This window comes from Carassius gibelio, chromosome B1 (genome assembly GCF_023724105.1).
Source record: "Carassius gibelio isolate Cgi1373 ecotype wild population from Czech Republic chromosome B1, carGib1.2-hapl.c, whole genome shotgun sequence".
NCBI classification, from domain to species: Eukaryota; Metazoa; Chordata; class Actinopteri; order Cypriniformes; family Cyprinidae; genus Carassius; species Carassius gibelio.
The window spans coordinates 13,464,573-13,489,132 of NC_068396.1; the positions used below are offsets into that span (position 1 = coordinate 13,464,573).

Genomic DNA, 24,560 nt, shown 5'->3' on the forward strand with positions numbered 1-24,560 from the left:
AAGAGAGTCACATGGGATTGAGAAAAGCACATGCACACACTCAACATGACTCTTTGTACTTGGTAATCTGATGTCAAGTTAATGAAAAAACAAAAAACAAAGCCTTCAACCACAGAAAAAAAAAATAAAAATACAGACCAGACATCCAGGAGTTCACCAAAATTAAATTCTGCCATTATTTACCCTCATGTCATTCCAAACTTGTACGACTTTCCTCCCTCCGTGGAACACAAAAGAAGAAATTCTGAAGAATGTTGATCCTGCTCTTTTCAAAACAGTGACCAAGGGGCCTGCCAAGATCAAAAAGTTCAAGAATGTAGCTCACAAATTCCAACTCAAATATTTTCTATAAATAAAAACTTTCAGTCTGCTCTGGTCTATTCCTAACACTGCCACCAGCTTCAGAAGACTCCAAATTTATTGTGTTCATTTATTTTAATTAAATAATTACAATAAAATACTTAACAAATAATTATTATTTTTAAGTCTTTTGGACTAGTTTTGTGTTGATGTTGTGTCAGTTTTAGGAGCTTGATAGCCCTGCACACTTTTGTGAGCATGGTCAAGTTTGTGTTCCATGAAATAAAATCACAAGGGTTTTATAATAACATGAAGTTAAAGGTAAATACAAAACACATAATGCACAGAACTGTTATGTACTGTAAAAAATAAAAAAATAATATATAATAGAAAAATGTAAAGAAATATTAAGAATAAAATGAGTATGAATTAAAGTCCATTTTCAAGAGTGATTACAGTATGTTATCTGAATCATGTTATGTTAGAAAGTGATAAAACAGGAGGAACAAAATAATTTAACAACAAATCATGATGAAAATAATGTATATTTGGTTTAAGGAATGTACTGGCAGTCAGGCCCTCATGTGCCTCGATAGAAACAGCTTGTGTGCCCAGCACATCTCAGTCTCGATCAGTCACTTGTCACAGTGCTAGTCTGTGACAAACCTGCTTCAAGAGCCCACCAGAGAAATATGTCCACAGCTTATCCTACCATACAAATGATAACAGCACTAAGACACCATGCATATGCTTATATATGCTAAATAATATTGATTTGTCATTTGATTTGTCACTGCAGCAGCTTTGGAGCTAGCATGGGATATGTGATGTATTAGCCCATTACTGAATATATGCAATATACAGAAACAGCATTACTAGTCACCAATCTGTCAGCATTTATATTTGGTGGTTAAAGTGGTTAAACAGGCTCATAAATAAATATTAGATAAAAGTCCATATTATAGGTCTCGAATTACATTCATGTTTGAAGCACAACATTTCCCAAGAAGAAAAACTTTTGGTTTGTTTTTGTCTATTCCAAACACCAAACTCTCAGGATCAGAAGACTCTGAATCACCAGTGTGTCACCAATGTCAGTTCCAGTATTTATTCCAAAACATGCATTTCTAAACCAAAATTTAAATAAATAGTGCATTTTCTGGCACTTGACTTGTTATTTGAAAAAGTGTAGTAAAGGGGACTCTTAAATCAGATCAGAATCACAGCAGTGTTCAAATATTGATGTATCTCCAACTGTATCTTCTATATGAACGTATCCTATATCTAAAAGAAAAATGAATACTCAGAGTCGGCCCATGGAGTCTCCTCAGACCGCTGTGTGTTTAAAAAAAAAATCATTTTAAATTGAAATGACCCTGGAAACATCCCCATCACACAACAAGCAGACTTAATATTCCAAACCTTCAGTTTTCCTTCTGCGTCCATGTGCGCACAAACATACGAGAAGGAAAAATTAAATACTTAATAAAACCAGTAGCTTGCGACTTCAATTTCATTCTGATGAAAATTCTCCTCTGGGAGTGTTTTTCTATCAGGCTGAGGGGCAGATCGACTTTTCATGATTGTTATTATATGAAAAGAGATAAACACCATCATTAATCGGCTACATTCCCTTTCCCTTATCTGAGTGATAGGAGGAGAGGAGGGCTTTTCTTCCTCCCATCCAACCCACACTGTAATTAGGCCTCCCTTTCATTCACTCACTCACTAAAACGTGAACGTGCGCACACAGACACACACACAAGGGATGCGAGAGACAGCAGTGTTCAGCAAATTAAAAATTTGTCATTAAGTGGAATTTACCATAATGCTGTTTTATCTTCCAGCGGTTGGAGGGGGGCTGATGAGGTGTGTGTATGTGTGTGTGTGTGTGTGTATGTTATGGGTCTGGGTGTTAGGGGGTGTGTGTGGGCAGTGGGGCTTCTGTAAATTGAAAAAGCAGAATAATCCTGCCCTTTCTATCGCCCTCTTCAGTCACACACACACAGCAAATCCATAGCCATTGGGGTAATTAAATAATAGCGCTTTAAGATTCTAATTTGTTGTTTTTTTTTTCTTTTCTGCCCGTAGCTCATCATTGGACTTTAGGAAAAGTGGTAACAATATAGGATGGGAACAGAGGGAACAGAAGACACACACACACCCATACACATTAAATATAACCTCACAAATTAGATTAGGAAACATAAAGCTGGCATTATTAAAAACGATATCTCTCAGTCTTGAATTATAATGAAAGACAATAGGAATTATTTCTACTCTCCCACAAGAGATCCGAGAAAAAGTCCACACGGGGGGGTCTGGAAGCCGTGCGCTGTTCAGCTCGGACAACCTGGAATAAAATATGAGTTTGGGTGGGGTTCAGTTCCACCAGACTGACAGCAGGCAGCACGCGTCAAAATAACCGTTGCATTGAAACAAACACTACAAATGTGGCATTTCCACAAACGGCGCATCAATGAATACTTCAACAAAAATCTAAACCCCCTGTTGGTAAACAGGAGGCATAAAAGAAAAACTAATTTAGCTTTAGTTTTTATTTCCTATAAACTTAGAAAGCAGAGAACTAGTTGAAGTGAACTAAGTGATCATAAAACAATAACTCATGAATATTCGCGCCAGTTTATCTGTAGTAGGATCATAATAGCCACAGATATTTTAAATAAATAGGATGGTTAATGGAATGTTCCTGGTTAAATACATCATGACAACTAATTCTTGAAACTGTAAACAACGCAACAACAAAGATTGACAAAACCCCAAAACTGTCTACCGAGAAACAATGTTAGTTTGCCCCTCAAACTTATACGGAAAATGCATATTTGTCAACACCTACTTTTATTTCTTTATTTAAATTTATGTGTACTGAACCTCAAATATTAAATCTTTTAAAAAATTTTAATAGTTTCAATAAAATTACAGTTTTTCTTAAGACAATACTAAGCTGAAGTGTCAATAATTAAAAAAAATCCCGTTCTCTCAATTCCCTAACAGATTATTTAGTATGAATGAGCATGAACATTTCTGTCCAAATACCATTATTATTTAGTGTTACTTGCTGAAATAAAACCAAGGTAATTTTTCTAAAGGGTGATTTCAGTTTCATTACTATAGCTTAGCGTTACTAATAAACGCAGACTGAGACGATATGTCTAATTTTGAAACAGTCACATTAAATTCCATCAAACAAAAAGAGATTAAAAAAGGCTGAGAGATGTCAGGCGCGGAGGAGAAGGGAAGGGGAAAGACAGATGGCGGGGCTATGGCTGGGTGAAAGAAGGGTAAAAGGGGGGCACGAGGAAGCGACAGAGAAAGAGAGAGAAGGTGTAACGAGAGGGTTTGCCTGTCCATCTTCACCTCACTCTCTTCCCCAGGGTATTCCTCCCTTTCCTTCTAGCTCGTTCTCCCGCTCATAATTCTCATTTATCGGGTCTTCCCTTGTTATTCCGAGCTCTTGTTTATTCATTATGTTGGTTCGCCCATTTCAGCTGTTTTCCTCCAATACAGTCAGACTATGCAGATTACTAGAGGAAGGCTTTTGTTTGATGTTGTTTTTATTAAGCATCCTTAAATGTTCAGTAATATTTCATAACATATACATTTACAGTGATGATTCATGAATATTTGAAATGAAAGGATCAAATGGTTTGCATACGATGACAGGCAAGACTAAATTTACTCTTCAGAAACCATTCTCTCCACCCATCCATCTCTCACTCTAGTCATCCCTCCATCTGACTTTGTTTTTCTCAGCCTTTGACAGGTAATAGCATCCAAAAGAAAACCTAACTGACAAGCCCATTTGAATGTGTGTTTAATATGATAACGATAGGTCCTCAGACCTTCACAGCATCCTGCTCTCTCGCCTCTATCCATCCAAACTATCCAAACTATTGAATTACAATGTTTCGAAGTAATGTATCAGTGGATGGTTCAACAAACTTCACTTTTTTGATTAGGAAGTGATGTTTGCCCCTGAAATAGATTTGTTTTATTATTATTATTATTAATAATAATATTTTTTTTTCACCTTTAATATAAAAAATTCAGTGTATCACCCATCAAATTCTTCGATTGCTCTTCAATTAATTTAAATGTAACTAAAGTTTCCTAAACCATAAAAAGAATGGTATAGAGAAGAATAATGACTATACTTTTAATTATCTAGACCCCTATGGAATCTGTACAACTTTTCTTTTTTTTTTTTTCTTTTTTTTTTGCATTTTACACTTGAGTTAACTTAATTTTAATAATCAAAATATATGCCTTATTAATTGGATTCATAAAACTTTAATATTTAATAATTTATTAAAATTTTATCAATAATAGGGCCCTAGAAATAGATTTTTTTATATATATATAATTCCATTATATATATATATATATATATATATATATATATATATATATATATATATATATATATATATACACAAAATTATTATAACATTCTTGTTCCCCAGGTTGGGAACCACTACCCTATTGATTCAGTGTTAGATTTCTTGCAGATGCTGTCTTTATTGTATTGGCTTTAATTCTGTCATAATTTCTTTAAGCTAAACCTTAAAGCTTTTAAACTTTTTTTTTTTTTTTTTTTTTTTGGAAGGTGTGTACATGACAATAGCATTTCTCAAATTAAACTGTGAAATGCTCATGAAGTCAAAAAATCACTAGTCCATATTGCAATTTGAATTAGTTTGAATTCATTTTACAGCCCTACTTTTGATGTATTAATTCAGAATTTGACAAATTCCATGAAATTTCATGTTATATAGCAATCGCCATTTAAATTCTGTGATTCCGTCCAGAATTTATGGTATCTCTGTTACTTCTGATAGCATTTTTGACCCTGGCTCCAACAAAAAATTTCATAAAAAAAAAAAAAAACTGATTTATTTTTATGCTGTTTTTTGTTTCTTTACATGTCAAAGTTTACTCTACATGTTTTGTGCCAAAAAACATTCTAAACACTGAATTTATTAATCAAACATCATATATTTCTTTCCTTTTTTGCCACACTGCTAATGCAGTTCAAACCACTTCATTACATTCAAACTTTGTTTCATTCCATTCAAACTAATTTGGATTTTATAAATTATTTGTCAAGAAAAGGTGTATGACTTGCATTATTTAAATGCTCACCATTCAAAATCTATCAGTGTAATATTTGGTACACAAAAGCAGCATAACATGTTGCCTGTCGTGTACAAATGATAGAAAATAACAGCATATTGAAAGCTTCTCCAAAGCCAAAATGTTCATCTTACCTTAAAAATGTAACACTATTATTTTGCTCCCATCTAAGCATGGGCATTTCTATTAAAAAATGGAAATTTCTTCAAACTGCGAATGTTAATCTACAATAAATAAACATTGAGATTGTGTGCATTTCTGTTTTAAATAACTACTACAATATAGCAGGTAAGGTGAATATATAACCCTAAAATGCCCTTGCACCATACATCAGAAAATCCCATTACACCCAAAGGGATCTGCAAAATTGAATTGAACGTATTTATATGAACAACAGGAGGTTTCTTTAATACACCATAACATATGCCTAATGCCCTCACTAATACCTCTCTATTTGAATGTAGTCACTTAAGGCAAAGGCTTTATAGGAAAAATCTATTAAATATGCCATCAAAGAGTACCGGTGGTTTAGCCTCGAAAAGAATTACATTCCAGACCTCTCTCTCTCTCTCTCTCTCTCTCTCTCTCACTTTGGTGCATGACAGAGACAGAGAAGGAAAGAAGCGGAAAATAAAAATATATATAAAACAGGGGGTTGAGAAAGAAAGATTTTTAGATTAGGCCTAATGCTGAATAAATATGGAGAGATTTGCGGAGGAAAGTCAGTCATGCTCAGTACCTCGTAAACACTCTCCATTTCTCCTTCCGCTGGTCCACCGGGCCACTAAGCTGGTCAGCAGCGGCAACCCAATTACTATTGATCACCGCACTTCAGGAAAACGAGAGAGGGGAAGAGAGCGAGGGGAAGAAGGAGATAGACAGATAGACAGCAAAATCCATTCTAAAGTGAGCGTTATTTTGCCCTACTCGCTCTGGAGGGCAAACACAGAGTGAATAGGGTGCAGGGCATTACTATGTGCTCATTTGGTACACTCTGCAAAAATTGAATGTTACCTTGACTGCAGAAAAAAATACTGCTATTAGAGGTATCCAAAAATGAATACTCTGTCATCATCTACTCTCCCTCATTTCACAACCTGTATCACTTTTTCTTCCGTGGTACACAAAGAGAGATTCTGAACAATGTTTCTACTGTCATTGTCCATACAATGAAAGATAATGAGGAATATTATTGTGTTCAAAAGAAGAAAGAAATGTGTACAGGTTTGGAACGATGTGATGGTGAGTAAATGAATTTTTAATCTATAGGTTAAATATGCATTTTAAATAGTTTTTTTTGTTTTTTTTTACATATCGCAGACTTATAAGTGCATTACCGCTACCTATCTCTCAAATGGACCACTAACACTCTATATACAATCTCAATTAAGAGTGTCAATGGTCCATTTGAAAGATAGATGGCAGTAATGCACTTAGAAGTTTGCGATCTATCGTAAAGCAAGAAGAAAAAGAAGAGTCACGCACCTGCTGTTGAGAACATGCTCAGTTCGGACATTACATGAATCAGAGGTAAGAAAATTATATAAATACTGTTCAGTTTCATTTTGTGTCTTTGCACATCAATGTATCGTCACGAGCCTCAAGGTTTAATTTGGTTAAAATTTGGTTATGTCTTTTTATTCCCATTCACTTCCATTATATGCCTCACAGACTGCAACGGTTTGAGTTAAAAACCTGTGTTCGTGTTCTTCTGAAGAAACAAAGTCACCTACATCTTGGATTTCCTGGGGGTAAAATTTTCATTTTGGGGTGAACAATCCCTTTAATCACCACAGGTTTTATTGAAAATTTGACAAATAGCAAAAGAAATATTAAATGGTAAAAAATGCTTTGGGAAATATTTCAGATTTCCTTTGCTTGCTTTAGCATGGAGTTTCATTGGTGCAAAATGCCATCTGGAAATCATCCAGAGAGAAGAGAGACTTGTGGGATAGGAGCCATTTGTCAATAAACACCAAGTGAAATCACTTGACAAGTGTATTACTCTTTTCTGCGTTGATGGATTTCATTTGGTAAGGAAAGTTTTGAGTTGTGCAGCATGATGGGCAATAAGCATTAATTCTGTCAAAAGCCATTAATCGTTATTTGATACTTGCTTGTCAGAGGTATGCGGTAATTGAGGGGAGGGACATTCTCATTCTAGTGAGCATTTGATTGGACAAAAATCTGTAGAGCAGAGGATGAGTCATCAATTGTTCTAAAAAATGATATGCATATATGTTAAAAGTTAACTAGCATGCTAAGTGGACACCATTGTCTTAAAGCTAACAGACATGGACTAAAAGCCCCAAAGCTGGTAGATATGAACAAGTTCTGTACATTTCACAAAAAAGATAAACTAAAGGCAGTTATAAAGTTAATGTCATACATAAGATTATACAGGTGGCTAGTGTCAAATAAGACTATTCATACTGTATGGAATAATAGCAATGCTAATATGAAACACTTCAGCTTTCACTCACATGAAACGATTAAATGACAACAATCCAATGAACCAATCAATTCCTGGTGGAAAAAATCAAGTCAAATCATTTGAAAAGCAGATTCTATCTGATATACGATAGGAAAAACAGTATATACTTTTGCTTTCATGACAACTTTAACAGATTTGCTAATTGGCAAATGAGCTGTTCCAATCAAACTATCAATAAAAAAAACTAGGGGCTGTTGAATTATAAACAAACTGTTAAAAATATATATTTAAAAATACATAAAATTAATTGATAAACAAATATAACTAGGCCTATAAAACAACACAAGGCTTTGAAAAAAGGAAATAAAATGTTCTCACATTCTCATTCTTCATGCAAACTTTTTTTTTTTTTTTTAAAACAGGATTTCTGTTGTCACAGCTATTATTTATTCCAAGAAATGTTTAGGTTTCATCTTATAGAATATTATAATACAAACCGTTGCTTATGTGATAATGAGGATGATAGCTAGCAAAAACATTATTGGATTTTAGTGGAAAGATAAACTGGCAATATGTCTGGTGTATGCAGTAATCACAGCAACAGTAAATAGAAGAAGAGGCGAAACGATATGAGAAAAATGGCTTCCTGACTGTAGCCCCATCAACATATCAGCCTTATTCTACCAATGAAGCCAAAATCTTCACAGCCAGGTTCTCCGCTCCAGCGTCAGCTATCGCAGCTCACAGCTAAACCAACTGTAAGCTTGGGCCGTAGATAGCAAAAGAAACTCAGAGCTTTATATCTCCATGTCATTATGAGTTACGACCAGAAATTTAAAAAAAGCTTAAAATCCCAGCGGGATGATAGCGGGTTTCAATATTTCTGCATGTTGGAAGATTATTTGATACGTTTTAGTATTATTACATGAAATATAGAAATCTATTAGGACAGAAGCTTTCAATGAATAACAATAAAACATTTGAAAATCATTCACAATATGAAAAAAATCTAGTACGGATATATGCTACAGCAAGCATTTTTGAGGTTTAATACGTAACGGCAACTATAAATTAAGTAGTACAGTATAGTGGTCGACCAATATTGTTTAGTTGACTGTCGATGCTGATATCTTGGAAAGCAGGGGGGCCGATAGCTGATATTTAAAAAAATTATTTTAATTAATATTTAAGAAGTTTGAAATCATTTGACAATGGATAAACAAAAATTGTAAATTAAACATACTTATACTTTAGATGGCAAAGTATTTTTCAGAAATAAATAATTTTATAAAAAATATGACTAAAAAAAAAAGAAGTAAACACTGAAACCAACAGGGCACTCAGTATTCTGGGAAGTTTGTGTGCATTGGGAATCATATTTTTCAAATAAAACCAGAGTAACACTCATTTTACATAAAGCACACAGAGAAAATGACATTAATATGACAGTGGGCAAATGCATAAAGTGCAGCATAATTTGAAATCACAAGTTTCAAGTTTAAAGCATTTAATTCATTAATTAAATGTTAATTAGTCATTCGAAGATTAGTTTAAATGCGTATTTGCTCAATGCTGATGGCAAATGAGAGTATTATAATGTCTGATTATTAGATAGACTTTTATTCGTATTAGAAAGGAACTGTTAATGATGAAAGTGAACAAGAGGGAGAATGCCGCTCTCAGCGCCGTCAAAATAAAAGTCCCTCCTCAAACATATCGGCCAAGCAGAAAAACTTAGCTAGACCACTAGTACAGTAGAGCCTAATTTTATAGTGACCAATAATTTAACTAAGGAAAGTGCTTTGATATATTCAAGAGTAACCAAAAACAGAACATGTCAAAACACAAGGTCTCAGATTAAAAGGTTTATAACTCAAAAGTAAAAATATACAAAAAAGAAACATAAAAAAATTAAAAAATAAAAAACACAGTAAAAAAGTAAGATTTACCTTGGTAACTATGATCATGTGTTGCCATTCATGAATTAACTTGGATATAGTAAATACCACCCCATAGTTACAATCGAAGAAATATGGTAAATATGGATTCTTAAAGGAGTGTCATTAAATGACCAATGCCATATGAAAATAAATTAAATAAATAAATGTTATATATATATATATATATATATATATATATATATATATATATATATATATATATATATATATATATATATTTATATATATATATTCTAAATTCTTGAAGGAAGTATTAATAAAAAACGAGTAGCACATTTTCACGTAATTTTTTTAATCATTAAAATTTTTTTTTTAAATAATAACTCAATAGTTAAAAAGCACAAACTGTGGTCAATATAGTTTCTTAAGACAGGGTTAATATATGTCTGTTTTATGTTGCTAGTTTCTTCCTTTCTTTCTTCTGTCGGCCTCACTGTAGTTTTACCAGAGAAGTAAATGTAGTTATGAAGTTGTTTTTGATGTCACAAGTTCAGTTTAACAGTTGGCGCAACAAAAAGGAAAACTAGCTGCACACTTTCACTCTCTCCCTCACAAACACACACACACAATTGAGAGCAGCTCCCTCAATATGCAAAAGAGACCCTAATAATAGTGAGGTGGCGTTTTCCGGAAGGTCCCTAAGGGAGTTAAGAAGGCTTGAGAGATTAGTAACAGTGAGACACAGACCGACTGGCATAAAATTATACACACACAAACACCACATAACTCAAGTGAAGAGATCAGTACAGTCACAAGCAGAGAGAAAGAAATGAGATAAACAAATAAGGCAACATGTCTATTAAAGATAACTATAAATACCATAAAAATGACTTTCCAATGATACTTTCAAAAGCTGAAAATTTTTTTGGAGTAGATATTTAAGAACTACATCTAAATAAGTGAATAGCAATCACCACTGATGCATTTGGAAAGTAATCTAGAATACTCTAAAAGACAGCTTTTTTTATTTTTATTTTTTTATTGTAGATGGCCATGTATACATTTTTGAATATTGTTAGCATATATGATGAATATTATGGCTGCACGACATTGGGAAAAAATTACATATTTTATTTTTCTGCGATATATATTGCGATATGAAATCGAATAAATTTTTTTCTTACAAACAAAAATGGGGTGCGCACACTTACATTCTCATTTAAATGATTGAAACATCGACAACATCGTGTCAATTGATTAATATGCGCGAGGGAGAGAGAGCAAGACGGCGCTCATGTTGTTTGAAGACGGTGAGCGTGCAGCCGGGGCTCGCTCGCTCTCTCGCACTCTCTCTCTCTCTCTGCCCTGTTAAACTCACAGGACTTAAAATTTTAAAACTGCTGTGAAATTAATCCGCGAATCAGATTCGTCAAGGGCCGTACAGTTAATGAATAACGGATCAACTACGACAGCCTACATCGCACATCATGAATATCGTGGATTCGTACATCGCGATATCGATGCTTAAACGACAGCCCATAGTGCTCATAATCATGCAGCCCTAATGAATATAGTGGCTTTTAATTTACTATTTTAATGTGTCTTTATTACAACATATTTACAGAAATAAATACTTAAGTTTGCATTTAGGTGAAGTAAGGTAAAATAACAATACAAAATACAATTTGCATAATTTACTATCATTATTACAGTAAATACATGTAACTTGTGTAACTAGGATATTACAATGAAGTTTTCTTCTATGTTTCTACATGAATGTTTCATATAAAATCAGATTTCTCTTGAAAATCAGTTGTTAGCGGTTATATAAATATACATATAGTAGTTGTTGTGCTGTATGTAAGTTGTTGTACAGACCGACTTACTAAAGAGGCCACAAAATGTACAATTTTCCCGCTTCATTTCGCATTACTCTAATGAAATTACATTTATAATCTAATAGTCTACAGTCTAATAAATACCCCAAACAGTTAGGTAGGTAATCATCATATTGGCTCAGTTTTAATAAATACCCCTTACCCAAACACCCCACCCAAAGAGGCAGGGTGATTTAAAAGTTACAGTTGTGCTGAAAGGGAGAGGAAAAAAAATAAATTAATCAGGTCTCACTGGGGTGCCTCCGTCCTCTGTCGCTGCGGCAATAATTTGATTTTATATTAAATGACTGCTTAATTATAATGAATTTTATTGGTAATTGCAATTACCTTTCCTCCCTCACTGAAGTTTCCTGCCGCCCAGATACACAACTTATGAGGGCCGCCACCACAGAATGATAATCAAGCCAGACTATTAAAAAAAAAACTAGAAAATGATCGTATCCACATACATTTTAACCATAATATTCTGGCTTGGATTACAGTGAAATTGGCTTAAACACAAATGATAATATTAGTCTGAATGTGAATAAATAATGTGCTTTATATTCATTCAATACTACCAACAAATCTCATTTCAGCATTTTCGTGATCATATAGATAGAAGTATGTTACTCTCCTCGTTTCTGGACACGCAAAATCAAATATGAATTTGTGTGGTCTCAATTCCTCTTCTTAAAAAAAAAAAACATCAACAAACAAAACGTGCATTTTCTGGTTTCCGAGCACCGTCTTGTCATCACATTTGAATAATTCTGTGAAAAACAAATGCATTCGGTGCGTGGAATTAACGACAGAGGCTAGTGGGTGGGGGGACTTTTTCCACTACACTTTGTCTGAAAACAGCCCACACAAGTATTCTATATTGAAAAAAACGTTCGCATCAAACCAAATGAGCACCTGCGAAAACAAACACAGATGTTGGACTTGAGGTTTTCCGGGACAGCGCTGCATCTTCGTGTGGTGAAGATAATCACAGAGGAACAGACACAATATTCAGATTTCACCCACTCTGGGAGGACACTCTCCTAACTATGACAAAATAATATGACTTGTCATTGGTGAATAGCTAAATCTAAGACGGAATATTGATAAATGCATTATTAAGGACACTACTATGTAATAACGATTATAAAATTATAATAATCTAATGTGAGAAAAAGTTGAATCTAATCACCGAGGTTATGCATAGACAAAATGCTTATAAGTTTCCACGTAAAGCCTTGCTGAAAATGGAGTGTATAATTCCTTGAACAGAATAAGTACAGCGCTGTGGGTTTAAATGCACAGACCTGCCGCTCTGCACCACTGACAGAAACTATGACAATGGCCCGGGGCTGGGTACCTCAGGCTTGCCTTCTCTAATCAAACCTGGTGTGTGAGCATTTAGTATGAAATTGGGATGGGAGCTTGCCAGCTAACCCCTTCTCAAAAATACACCCCACACCCCGTAACATGATTAAGGATACCTGCTGTCCCATGCAGAGCCCACCCAAAACGCCAGGAACACACGCAGACCTTTCAAACAGGATTACACTGCCCACACTCATAGCGTAGTCCACCGGCCATTCGTGAAGAAAGGGCTGATGGAAATGCTCTTTTCTCCGAGAAGCCGGATTTCGACCCGATGAAAAATTACAATCTCTTGGAAAAGTTTGATGAGATTATTTTGATTTAAAGCAAAAGCTCAGCGAGTCGTGTTGTTACTACTTTTTTTTTTTGACCGAGAGAACTATCTATATTGACCAAAATGGTTCAAATAAGACACATTTGCAGTAGCTGAAATGCATGCCAATTTCTTTTCTTTTTTTTCACACAAATTAAACAATAAATTGATTATAATAATATATGAATGTGAAAAAAATAAATATTACAAAATTAACACCTTACAATTATAAACTGATCAAATCTGACCATACGGACGCACCGGCTATTTTTATGTTAAGGTTGTCTATGATGAATTGCCAATTTATTTCAAAAAGCATTAAAAGTAGTTCATGAATGACAGATGGATAACAATTTCTTTTTAGATCTGCTATAGAGAAAACATTTACTGTTTGGACAGATGAAAGTCTTTATAATAAATAATAGACCTCTGGAAGCTGGTCTAATGTCCTTGAAAACATTAGACCCCAATTACAGTCTCTAATCAATGGACTGTAATGATACTTCGGGAGTTAAACAAAGGAGTTTGTGTGTGCTCAGAAAAAGAATAAATTGAAAGGCTTGATTATGTAGAATACAACAGAATAAAATATATTTAACATTCTGAATAGGCAGAAGCAAAACAATGCCAATATCAATACAAATACATTTTAAAAGATCACTGCTTTCATATGATAAACATTATGATCAAACCATATCATGCATCTATAGCTGACTGGATTCGGATATTTCTTATAAATGCCAATTAAGACCATTCCATAACATCATATTACTACATATTTTGTAATAATGATATTGAAAACAATTAATATTTGTACAATAAAACAACCAAAAAAAGGCTTATCTCAATATATATATATATATATATATATATATATATATATATATATATATATATATATATATATATATATATATAAAAACACAGCCTTGTGCTGTGATTTTATGGTGAATCTCTGTTTGTGTGAGGACATGGCGTCTGTTCAAACACACCGTGTGGAGAAATGGGTGTGGTGTTTCAGCTGAAGTGGCACTGCTGTGCCCAGATAAGAGTTGATGCCTATCCCTGCCACACACACAAACACACACACACACCTCCCGGTCCACACGCTCACAATAACACACAAACACACATCAGCACCACTTGTCTTACACACACAAACTTACACCCCAAAAAGCCCTCCAATCTCACAAACACAGACCTACAGACACATATCCCCTCACACAGCTGCCACGCCTCACACACACACACACACACACACACACACAGCTGCGAGAATCTTGTAGCACTATGCAGTCTTCATAAATCCTGCAGATAAAACACCTTCACTCTCCAGCACTCAGCAACACAAGTTACACAACACAGTCTCATTTCTCCGGCCCGACCGCTGGCGTCTCGAGCTAAATCAGTCTGATCCATCCGTAATGATGCACTCTACTATTGACTGCGCATTCAAAACAATCACAATCACATTCACCTTATCTTCAAGCTCTTCTCGATACACAGTTCAATGTGTTAAAAAAGGTACGTAAAACATACATATGGAGGAATTCAACAAAGAAACACAAACTATAAGGTCTAGTAATCTAACAAATCCTTGACAAAGATTTATCCTACAGAAACTGAACGCAAGATTCCTGATTTGTAGGCTTAAACAACGTTTTTTTTTTATGTAAAAAAAAAATGTTATAAATGCAAACATATGCAAAATTAAAAAGAGTTTTACCACGATTTCACACAATAAGCAACTTCAAATATAATATTGTCCAATATAATCTATTTTTTCTATTATTATCTCAACTCTGTGTTGTAGAAATCTCGTTTGCTCTCTCAAAGTGAGTAAAATAAAAATGTGACTGTAAAAAATATATGAAAAAAATGCATTTCACTGATAAAAAAAAAAGAGACCTATTGTTACAAAAAAAATCAGTTCTTTCCACAAAAATAGTAAGCAGCACAACTGATTTCATAACTGATAATAATTAGAAATGTCTCTTGAGCACCAAATCATGTTTTCTGAAGGATCATGTGACACTGAAGACTGGAGTAAGGCTGGTGAGAATTCAGCTTTGCTATTACAGGAATGAATAAAATATATTAACATTGAAAACAATTTATTATAATATTGCACAATATTATACTGTATTTTTATCAAATAAACAGCCTTTGTTGCCAAATGAGCAAAAAATAAATTAGTCTCATTCATTAAGATAAGCATTCTTTATATAACCATTGCTTCTCGATCACTTCCATGTAGACTATAAGAAAGTCAAAGGAAAACAAAGGTGATTGACAGCTTTCAGTTATTGGTGGAGGTCTGGGTGTGGTCACATTAAACCGGGTGAGAGGGAAATACAAGGAAAAGAGGGAGACGAGGCGATGACGGCAAGAGAAAACCACAACCAATAGGATACAGTGAGTGACAAGGCCACGTTCACTACTCTGAAAATGGCAGTCAAGTCACAACAGACAGAGAAAGATAGCTAAGAACAGAACAATTCACAACTACGAATAAGCAGTAATGCCATTTCAGAACCCTTGAAAGAAAAAGAGGGAGATGGAGGCTAATATCTTACCTTATGCCCTGCAGTATATCAAACACACTCAGAGACACTTCTCTTTCAAACACCCATGCATTCAGCTTAAACTAATGCCCATCTGCTGCCACTGCTTTAGTCCAGCCTAATGACAAAGTTTGGTGTTCACAGGGCGAAAAACCAGACAGAACCAAAAAGGGGAGGGAAAAACACTGGGAAAAAAAAGATAAAAAAGGGGGAAAGGGAAATTAAAAAGGCACAAAGGGGGAAGAAAAAAGAAAGTGTGACCACTGAGGAAGGCTCAACAACTCTAATTCAAGTTTAGAGCCCCCCTTTTCAGAGTGTTTCCCCTCCTTTCTTTCTTCTTTTTTTTTTTTTTTTTTTTTTTGGAGGCTCTCATTTTTTCTTGTCTGTTCTGTTTGAGTGGGGTCCAAGGGCCCCCCTCCATGCCTCCATCCTAAAGTCAGATAGATTCAGAGAGACAACCTGTGTGTGTGCTGGACTGTAAGGACAAATAGGATTGTTTGGGAGGGATTTTGGGGATGTTTTTGTCTCTTTGTGCCATCGTTATACTTTTCCACACACTGGCCTGTCTGTCTGTCTGTCAAAGTATTATAGATAGACGAACTGAAATACTACTAAAATATTGCTTCAGTTAAATATAAACACATAAAATGATTAATAATCCCTGGCTTGTATTTTTTAAATGTCTACCATTCTTCAAATAAACTTCTGTTGACCAGTAGGTGTGTATCTGTTACCATACAGTAACATCAACACTAACAACTGTAGAGAATTGGATTTTAGGGAGTATGTGTCACAGTATGTTGTTCGGCTGACACATCACATACTTGAGACTTAGCAACTGAGGAGAATTGGATTTGTGTGAGAGTGTGTGAGTCTGTGCGCTCAAATGAAATTAGTCACCGCTGTCTAAAGCTTTTTACTAGTCTATCATAAACACAATCAATCACAATCATACTAAATACAAATCCCCAATGGGGAGTGCATATAGCCTTGACCAGACGGGAAATGTTTACAAATAAAAATGTGTTTATTTCCCTTATGCACACTGTGTTTTAGTATCGATTTCACTTAAATATATCTGAACTCTGAGATTTCAAGTATGTATAATATTTAAATATTAATTATTTCAGGTATGATTCTGAAAATGACACAAAGGGAAACAAATGTTTCTATTAACTGGCCGAGTAAAGGCCAATGCCAATTATCTAAATTTAGTCACAAATCTGCCAATTCACATTTATGTATTTGACAGATGCTTTTATTCAAAGCAACTAACATTGCATTTCAAGAATTCATTTTATCAGTTGGATTACATTGCCTTTACTAGCACCGTTCTCTAAAGCAGCTGATTTCATAATTGATAATAATTCAAAATGTTTCTTGAGCACCATATCAGGATATAAGAATGATTTCTGAAGAATCATGTGACACTGAAAACTGGAGTAACATCTGATGAAAATTCAGCTTTGCCATCACAATAATCAATTATTATTAAAAATATATATTTTTATCTTAAGAAATAGTTATTTTAAACTGTAGCAATATTTCACAATATTACAGTTTTGAGATTTCTTGATCAAAGAAGTCAGCCTTAATGACAAAATTCTTGGACCCCATGTATGTGTGTATATGATAAAGAAATCATGATAAAATACATTATGATTAAGGATGTCAGTTTAATTTGTGGGGCCAATGACAAAATTATCAAGAACTTCCCACTTTTTTTTGCTAAGAAATCCTCACCTACATTCCCACCTCACCCGAGTGTCTTTTGTCAAGCTCTACCACAGTTAACCCGGCAATGGAAACCTCTGGCTTTAAGACGTGTAAGTGCACAGGCAGATGCAACCTCTCTAGCCACTTCCTCCCAGCTCCCCTCCCTTGTGTGACCCACATGTTCTGGAGTGCGGGGTCAAGCCCCAGAGATCAGAGACACAGAGCAGAAAAAGAGAGACAGAGAGCTACCCCTTTCCTTCCTTCACCCCCTGTTTATCCCTCTGTACCCCTCCCCTCTCTCTCTGTCTCACTCTCTCTCTCCCTCCACTGAATCTCTCTCTGGGTAACAAAAGCAGGCCAGGGCAGGAGAAGGCCCCCTCTGCACATGAGTGTGAGAGGCATGACCGACAGAGCAGAAATACCAGCCCACAGACTCCTCCACAGTCACCATTCAAATAAGCAAAAGAGAGCAAGAGAAGGATGGACGGATGGATGGATGGATGGAGGGAAAGAGGGAGAAAAGACACAATGAAACACTCTGTATTTAAAGGGGAGAACTAGATAAAAAGAAAGAGAGAAGAAGAAAGAGTAGAAAATGAATAACAGGAACAGGAAGGAGTCTCCGAATGGAAATGAGGACAACACATTCAGGGAGGATTGAGGAAAAAAGAGAAGAGAAGAACGATTGAAAGAAACAGAGAGAGAGGTTTGCTGCTTTGCTGAGCTTTGCAGGTTAACCTAATGTGTAGATCTGGAGAGATTTGCAAATACATTTTTATTCGTCTATGATTAAAGTCTCTCTCTCGCTCACGCTCTCTGACAGGAGGTTTGTTATGTTTTGTTTGTTTTTTCCTCTACATACACAGAAATATTCCCTCATTGCTTTTCCTGCATGTTCTCACATGCATGCAAATTAACTTTACTCACGTGAAGTCAGATGCATGTGCTCACGCACACACCTAGTCATTTCGATCGGCACAGTAACTTTACAACAAGTACATGAGGATGAGACATCAGATTCAGTGATTAGGATACACATACAGCCAAGTGAATTGGGGATAAACACAAATTTTTGCTTACATTAACACGAATGGAGACCACAGGTGCTCTGGCCTGCAAACCATACAAACCATTGGGTGCGCCCCCATACAAATACTGACTAACAAACTAACACCTTAAAAAAATACATTTTCTTACAGGTCAAAGAATATCAGGTTTTTGTGCACAATATGATTAAAAACACTGCCTGGGAAAGAAATTCAAATGTAAAAAATAAAAGAATAAAACAAATAAACAATTTATTAAAAAAAGAATATTGAGAGACATTGTGCTCTCAAATGTCATTTGCATTCTTATATTTGTTCACACTTTATTTTAAGGTCCAATTCTTGCTATTAAATGCACACCACTTTTTTTTTTGAAAATAGGCTAATTTTCCAACTCCCCTAGAGTTAAACAGTTGAGTTTTCCCATTTTCGAATCCATTCCATATCATTGCGCCTGCTGCACCCATGGTACAGGAGAAAATTTCCTTGATTATTACACTGGAATGAAACTATAGCTCTTAGCCATATCAGACTAAAAAATCGCAACTTTTCATTTTCTGTTGGTCTTAGTACATTATGCAACTACAGAAGAATCAAGTTTTAAATAGGAAAAATACAGGAACTGCACTCTAATTTGGTCATTTTTGAGCGAGATGCTAACAGACTAATCAGATTCAATGATCTATGCAAAGCTAAGCTAAAAGTGCTACCGTTAGAACCGGAGATCGGCTGAATGGATTTGAAAACAGTAAAACTCTACTGGAGTTGGACAATGAGCATATTTTCAAAAAATAGTGATTTATATGTTAAGTCAATGCAAAGACGCGAATAGACATCCTGCAGCACTTTTCCCGCGAATGAGGCGGCGCAAAAGACACGCTTCGTGCAATAGACGCTATGCGAATTGAGCTTTTCAGGCGTTTTAATGCACAAAATGCATGTGAAAAATAGGTTTTAGCGAAATTTTGCACCACGTTAGCCAATCAGAAGCTTGCTCTAGTAGTGACGTGATTACGACATAGCGAGCGGAGGGAAAATCCGAAACAACAATGGAGGACAGTCATCGTCGCTGTATGTGGATAGCCGGTGTATGATGTATGATACTTCTTCATACTTTTACAAAAACAAGAATAAAAGGGATCTTGCTAGGAGGAAATAGATTAATTGAATGAAGAATGATATTTTATGTTGAACCACTAAAGAGTCAGAGCCAGCGGCAAATGTCAGAAGGACTAGCCGAGTAGAGTGTGCTCTCAGTGGATACATGATCACTGAGCTCCCGCTGATCGCATGGAGCTTGTCTCTGAAATCGGCGAAACACATTTTTAAATAGGTGCTGTCTTTATAAATAAACTGCATATTTGAGTTTAAAAAAAAACTATATTCTTGCCTGAAATGCTTTTAAAACTACATTTCATGACACCATAACAGTAATATTTTGAAAGTTATCTGAACAAAAGGTGGTTGAAATGCAGGCGGCAAGGAAGTCGAACGGAAGTTGAAGTCGGCTGGGTGCCGCCATCTTGTAGCAGAACTTCACTTGCATTAGCATTCCCATTGACTCCCATTCATTTTGGCGTCACTTTGACAGCGAATAACTTTACATCTGAGGCGTTTAAAGACTCCGTTGGTCCATTATTTATTTCTAAAGATACACAACAATGTATAAAGGGCTCCATTACCCTCTATGTTACATTATGGCCCCGTGGAAACAGTTTTTGTGAAAATAGGCTAACGATTGCGTCATAACCACGCGACTCTCTGTCGCATTACCGTACAGACAGGAGGAGAAGCTCGTAGGCAATTAACTTAATATGGCGTACTGGCATTACATTTTAAAAAACTATACAAAATAATTAATCAGAATACTTACTCCTGCTCACTCACGACAAAGAACTCCCCGCTCAAGCTCGCCGTCTCTGCAAGATTAACGATGGCAGTTTGCACGCACAGCTACTAGAACATTTACATCTGTCAGACAGGTTGCTGACGTCATCAAGCTTAGTTTGAGTCTGCGCATCAGAAATGGAAGTGCTAAAAAACGCTAAAAATGGGCTTCACTTTATCAGTTGAGTTCCAATGGGGTCGCTGTGTCCATTTCTTTTACTGTCTATGTTGAAATCACAATGCTGCCTGAACTCAACTGGCAGAAGCCCCTCCCATGACGTGAATTCACGTCTGTTGTGAAGTGAATTTCACGAGCGAATGAAGCAAATAAACTCAAAATGTTCAAGCGTCCAACTACAAGTCGTGTCTGGTGTGAAAGCACAGTAAGGCCTCTTTTTTTCAAACCTAAGTTGATGGCTTCAAAGGCATGGTATATAGTGTACAAGACACAAGGGCTAATTTACTTTACATTTTCAATCTTGACAGCCCATATTAATAGATACATTGTATAGAAAACCGAAGCACTAACATTCTACAAAATACCTTTGTGTTACATGGAACTCGAGTTCTACAGAAGCACATGTGGGTGTGAAAATGACCGAATCTTTTTTCTTTTTTAATCAGGGGATCGCAACAGAAGATAAAGGGAGGTCCCCAATAACTCACCCTCATGTCGTTTAACTGCATTACATTCTTTCTTGTGTGGAATACGAAAGAAGACATTTTGAAGAACATTAGTACTCACTCAAGTAAAAACTCAAACCTTTCTCAAAATATTGTAAATTACACAAAAGAAACACATACAGAAAATCATACAGGGATGGAATGACACGAGGATGAGTAAATGAACTATTTCTTTAAGTATGCACTAATCATGTTTTTGTTTACATTCTGTTTATACTATGGAAGCCCAGATTGCACAGGTAATTTTGTGATTTTGTATATATATACAGTCACAGTGTGAGATATAAAATGACATTATGAGAAATTAAGAGTAAATTTAGTACAGACAGTATAAAGTGCTGAACTTAGTCCTGAATTTTAAGCATTCTTGAGAGTAATGTTTAATAGATTACCTGCGTCTAATTTAATTGTGTAACCGTTTCTTATGTCTTAATTAAAGTGTGGACTTGTAAAGCATTAATGTGATAGAAAAAAATGAGTGGCTGCACTTTTATAAAAACAACACTAAAATATGCTCAAAAATACATGGTTGGGTAAAATCCTTACCTGGTAAGGAGAGGTTGAGCTGGATGTTCTGATCTCCATCCTGTTTGTCCCGGCCCAGAATCATCCAGTTCTCCAGCCCATCCGAGTCCGAATCCAGATCCTCCACAAAAGGAGGTACAGATTCAGAAGAGCTGTCTTCTGAATCAGATTCCAACACAACTTCATCATCTGGGGAGCTACTTCTTGCTTGAACTTGTGGTAGGGAGGGTGAAAGCAAGCTATGGGTCTGCAACTTCTTGTTCCAGCGTTTTGATGATTGACCCATTTTAGCACATACACTGTCATCTTCCTCAGAGCTGTCTGACTCTGTGATAGCATCTGTGCCAGAGTCAATCACAATAACATCTACAGGTGGAGCATGAGGCAAGGGTTTCTGCTGTGTTTGAGTCTGTGGTACTGATGACTGGACCTCTCTCGAGTCCTCACGGTCCTCCTGGATCTCAGTGCTGTAGTGCAGCTGGGAATAAAGCTGGAACTCCAGTTCACTGTCGTTGTCAGACAAACTCGAGTCCGCATCATCCCGGTACAACTCGTCCTCGTAGTCATCCCGCTCCTGATACCCTGAGAACATCTCAAGGAGAGCCCTAAACAGAGAGCAGCCGAGTTGCAACCAACAGCATGAGTCATCATTCAGAAGCCATAAAGATTTTTTCAGCATATCACCCTGTAAAAATCTGTACAGGATCTTAAAAACTATATATATATATGTGTGTGTGTGTGTGTGTGTGTGTGTGTGTGTGTGTGTGTGTGTGTGTGAAACAGAAATGTATCTGTTTTGTAACATTTATTTTACAAAACATAGATCAAGTAACACTTTGCAATAAGGTTTCTTTTGTTAATAGTTAACTACATTTGTAACAAACTAATACTGAAAAATATTCTAAAGCATTTTTTTTTATCTTAATATTGATATCAACATTTACTAGTATTATATAAAATGAAAATTTGTAACAACTAATGTTAGCTAACGGACCTCAGCTGAATTTTTATTAATTGACAATGATTAATAAATACTGTAACAAATGTATTGTTCATTGTTAGTTAATTTTATTACTTAACAAACGTTAACAAATGGAAACTTACTGTAAAGTGTTAACCAAAATCCTTACAAAACAAACATGTTTAATTTATATGAGATATAATATGCAATAATAATGGAAAATTAAACAGCTGGAATTTTACTCCACGGAAACTTCAGAAACGTTTATAAACAACTTTTGGTGAGCATTATTTGAATATTATTCATTATCATTTTGATCAACAGAACTAAAATACATGCTGTGGGAGACAACTGCATAGTTTATGGTAAACACTGCAATATTTCATTTGTCATTAAATGATCGTATGTTATATATCACCTGAGCCATTGAAAAACATATATTGTGAGATGTAGAAGGCTTTTCCTGGAAGAAACAATATTAATTTACTGCCCATTCTGACCCCTTCAACTTTATAATCATTCAGAGAGACAGGGGAGAAGTTAGATAGGATAAATGAAATGAAAATGAAATCAGACAGTATCAGGAAAATACATAAACAGTTCTTCGAACGGTCATACTTTTATTAAAATACAGGACTTGCATAGAGCCAAGAGAAGACAATCTCTATCCATAAAGCAAAGTGCAATGACATGAACATAAAACAGCAGCTGTTTAGTTTTGGTCAAACTGTCAGTTTGTATCCTGAAGGATGACGGTACAACCAGATCAATGGAGCTTTCTATATGTCTCAATTTTACATAAGGATACACATCTGCACTTTTCTTTTAAATTTAGCATGTTTGACAGCAGCACGTAAGTCACAAATATATATGTCTGGTCAAATCCATCAACTTTTCCCAAGATTATGTACACAACACAAGCCATGGATACTATGCCAGCTGGTTAGCTTAAAACCTAGATTACAGTAAACAAGAAACCTAGAGTATTCACAATAACAAATACATGTATAAAACCTATGAGTAATAAACCACTTGTACTGTAACAGCCTAAAGATAACATATTTCTGATGGATGAACATGTGTTAGCATCAGTGCTATCAAGTGCTGCTCAATGACCCACGTGTGTTCACGTACACATGGACGCCGGCTGAGGACGTATTACTAATAAACGTGCACGACAACAGGGTTTAAAACATTTGCAACCTCAGCTACACCATCCATATGACAGGTTTTACTGAGTCTGGTACGAAACTGAATAAAAATCTGACCTGTTTATAAGTTCCGTTTTGCAAAACAAACAGGGACACCCGCTTCCGGACTCCACAGGAAAATTAAATGGTTGGCCAACTAGTCTTCGTCCCTGGGAAAAAAAGTTCTACATTTAGCACACGAACGGAAGGTTGCTTGACTCTGAGTCTGGTGATTGTTTTTAATATTAACATGCTTGTTCATAGTGTGACTGAGAGAGGACCTGTTCTCTCTTGAATTTTCTGTTTGTATAAAGTTTAGAAGAAACATTAGTAGAGTTAGGCATTAAACAATGGTTCCTGAATTTATACCTTCAGTCCTGGGAAACAATCTTTACACCTTATTTAAAAATAAAGAGTGTTTTTTGGGAAAGGTTTCACCTAATTTCATGATAGATGATGACAATAATAATAACAACGACAATAAAAATAACAATTTTGTTTTGTTTAGCCATTGATAAACAATGATCAAAATCATTGCAAAATTCTTCTGAAAATTATTGGTGGTAAACAAAAAATTATAATACAAAATAAAATAAAGCCACACACAATATGATAAACAGTAGCATTGCCTCATTGG

At 35.4% G+C, this 24,560-nt stretch overlaps 1 protein-coding gene across 1 annotated transcript in view; it reads right to left on the reverse strand.

The window, feature by feature from the left end:
* Nucleotides 1-24,142, reverse strand: part of zcchc7 (zinc finger, CCHC domain containing 7) — a 49,464-nt gene extending 25,322 nt beyond the window's left edge. The window contains exons 1-2 of the mRNA XM_052546443.1: nucleotides 24,002-24,142; nucleotides 21,794-22,377 (exon numbers count right to left, since the gene is read on the reverse strand). Of these exons, the coding sequence (XP_052402403.1) occupies nucleotides 21,794-22,364 (571 nt within the window). The 5' untranslated portion in view covers nucleotides 22,365-22,377; nucleotides 24,002-24,142. The remainder of the gene's footprint in view (nucleotides 1-21,793; nucleotides 22,378-24,001) is intronic.
* Between the last annotated feature and the right edge of the window lie 418 nt (nucleotides 24,143-24,560).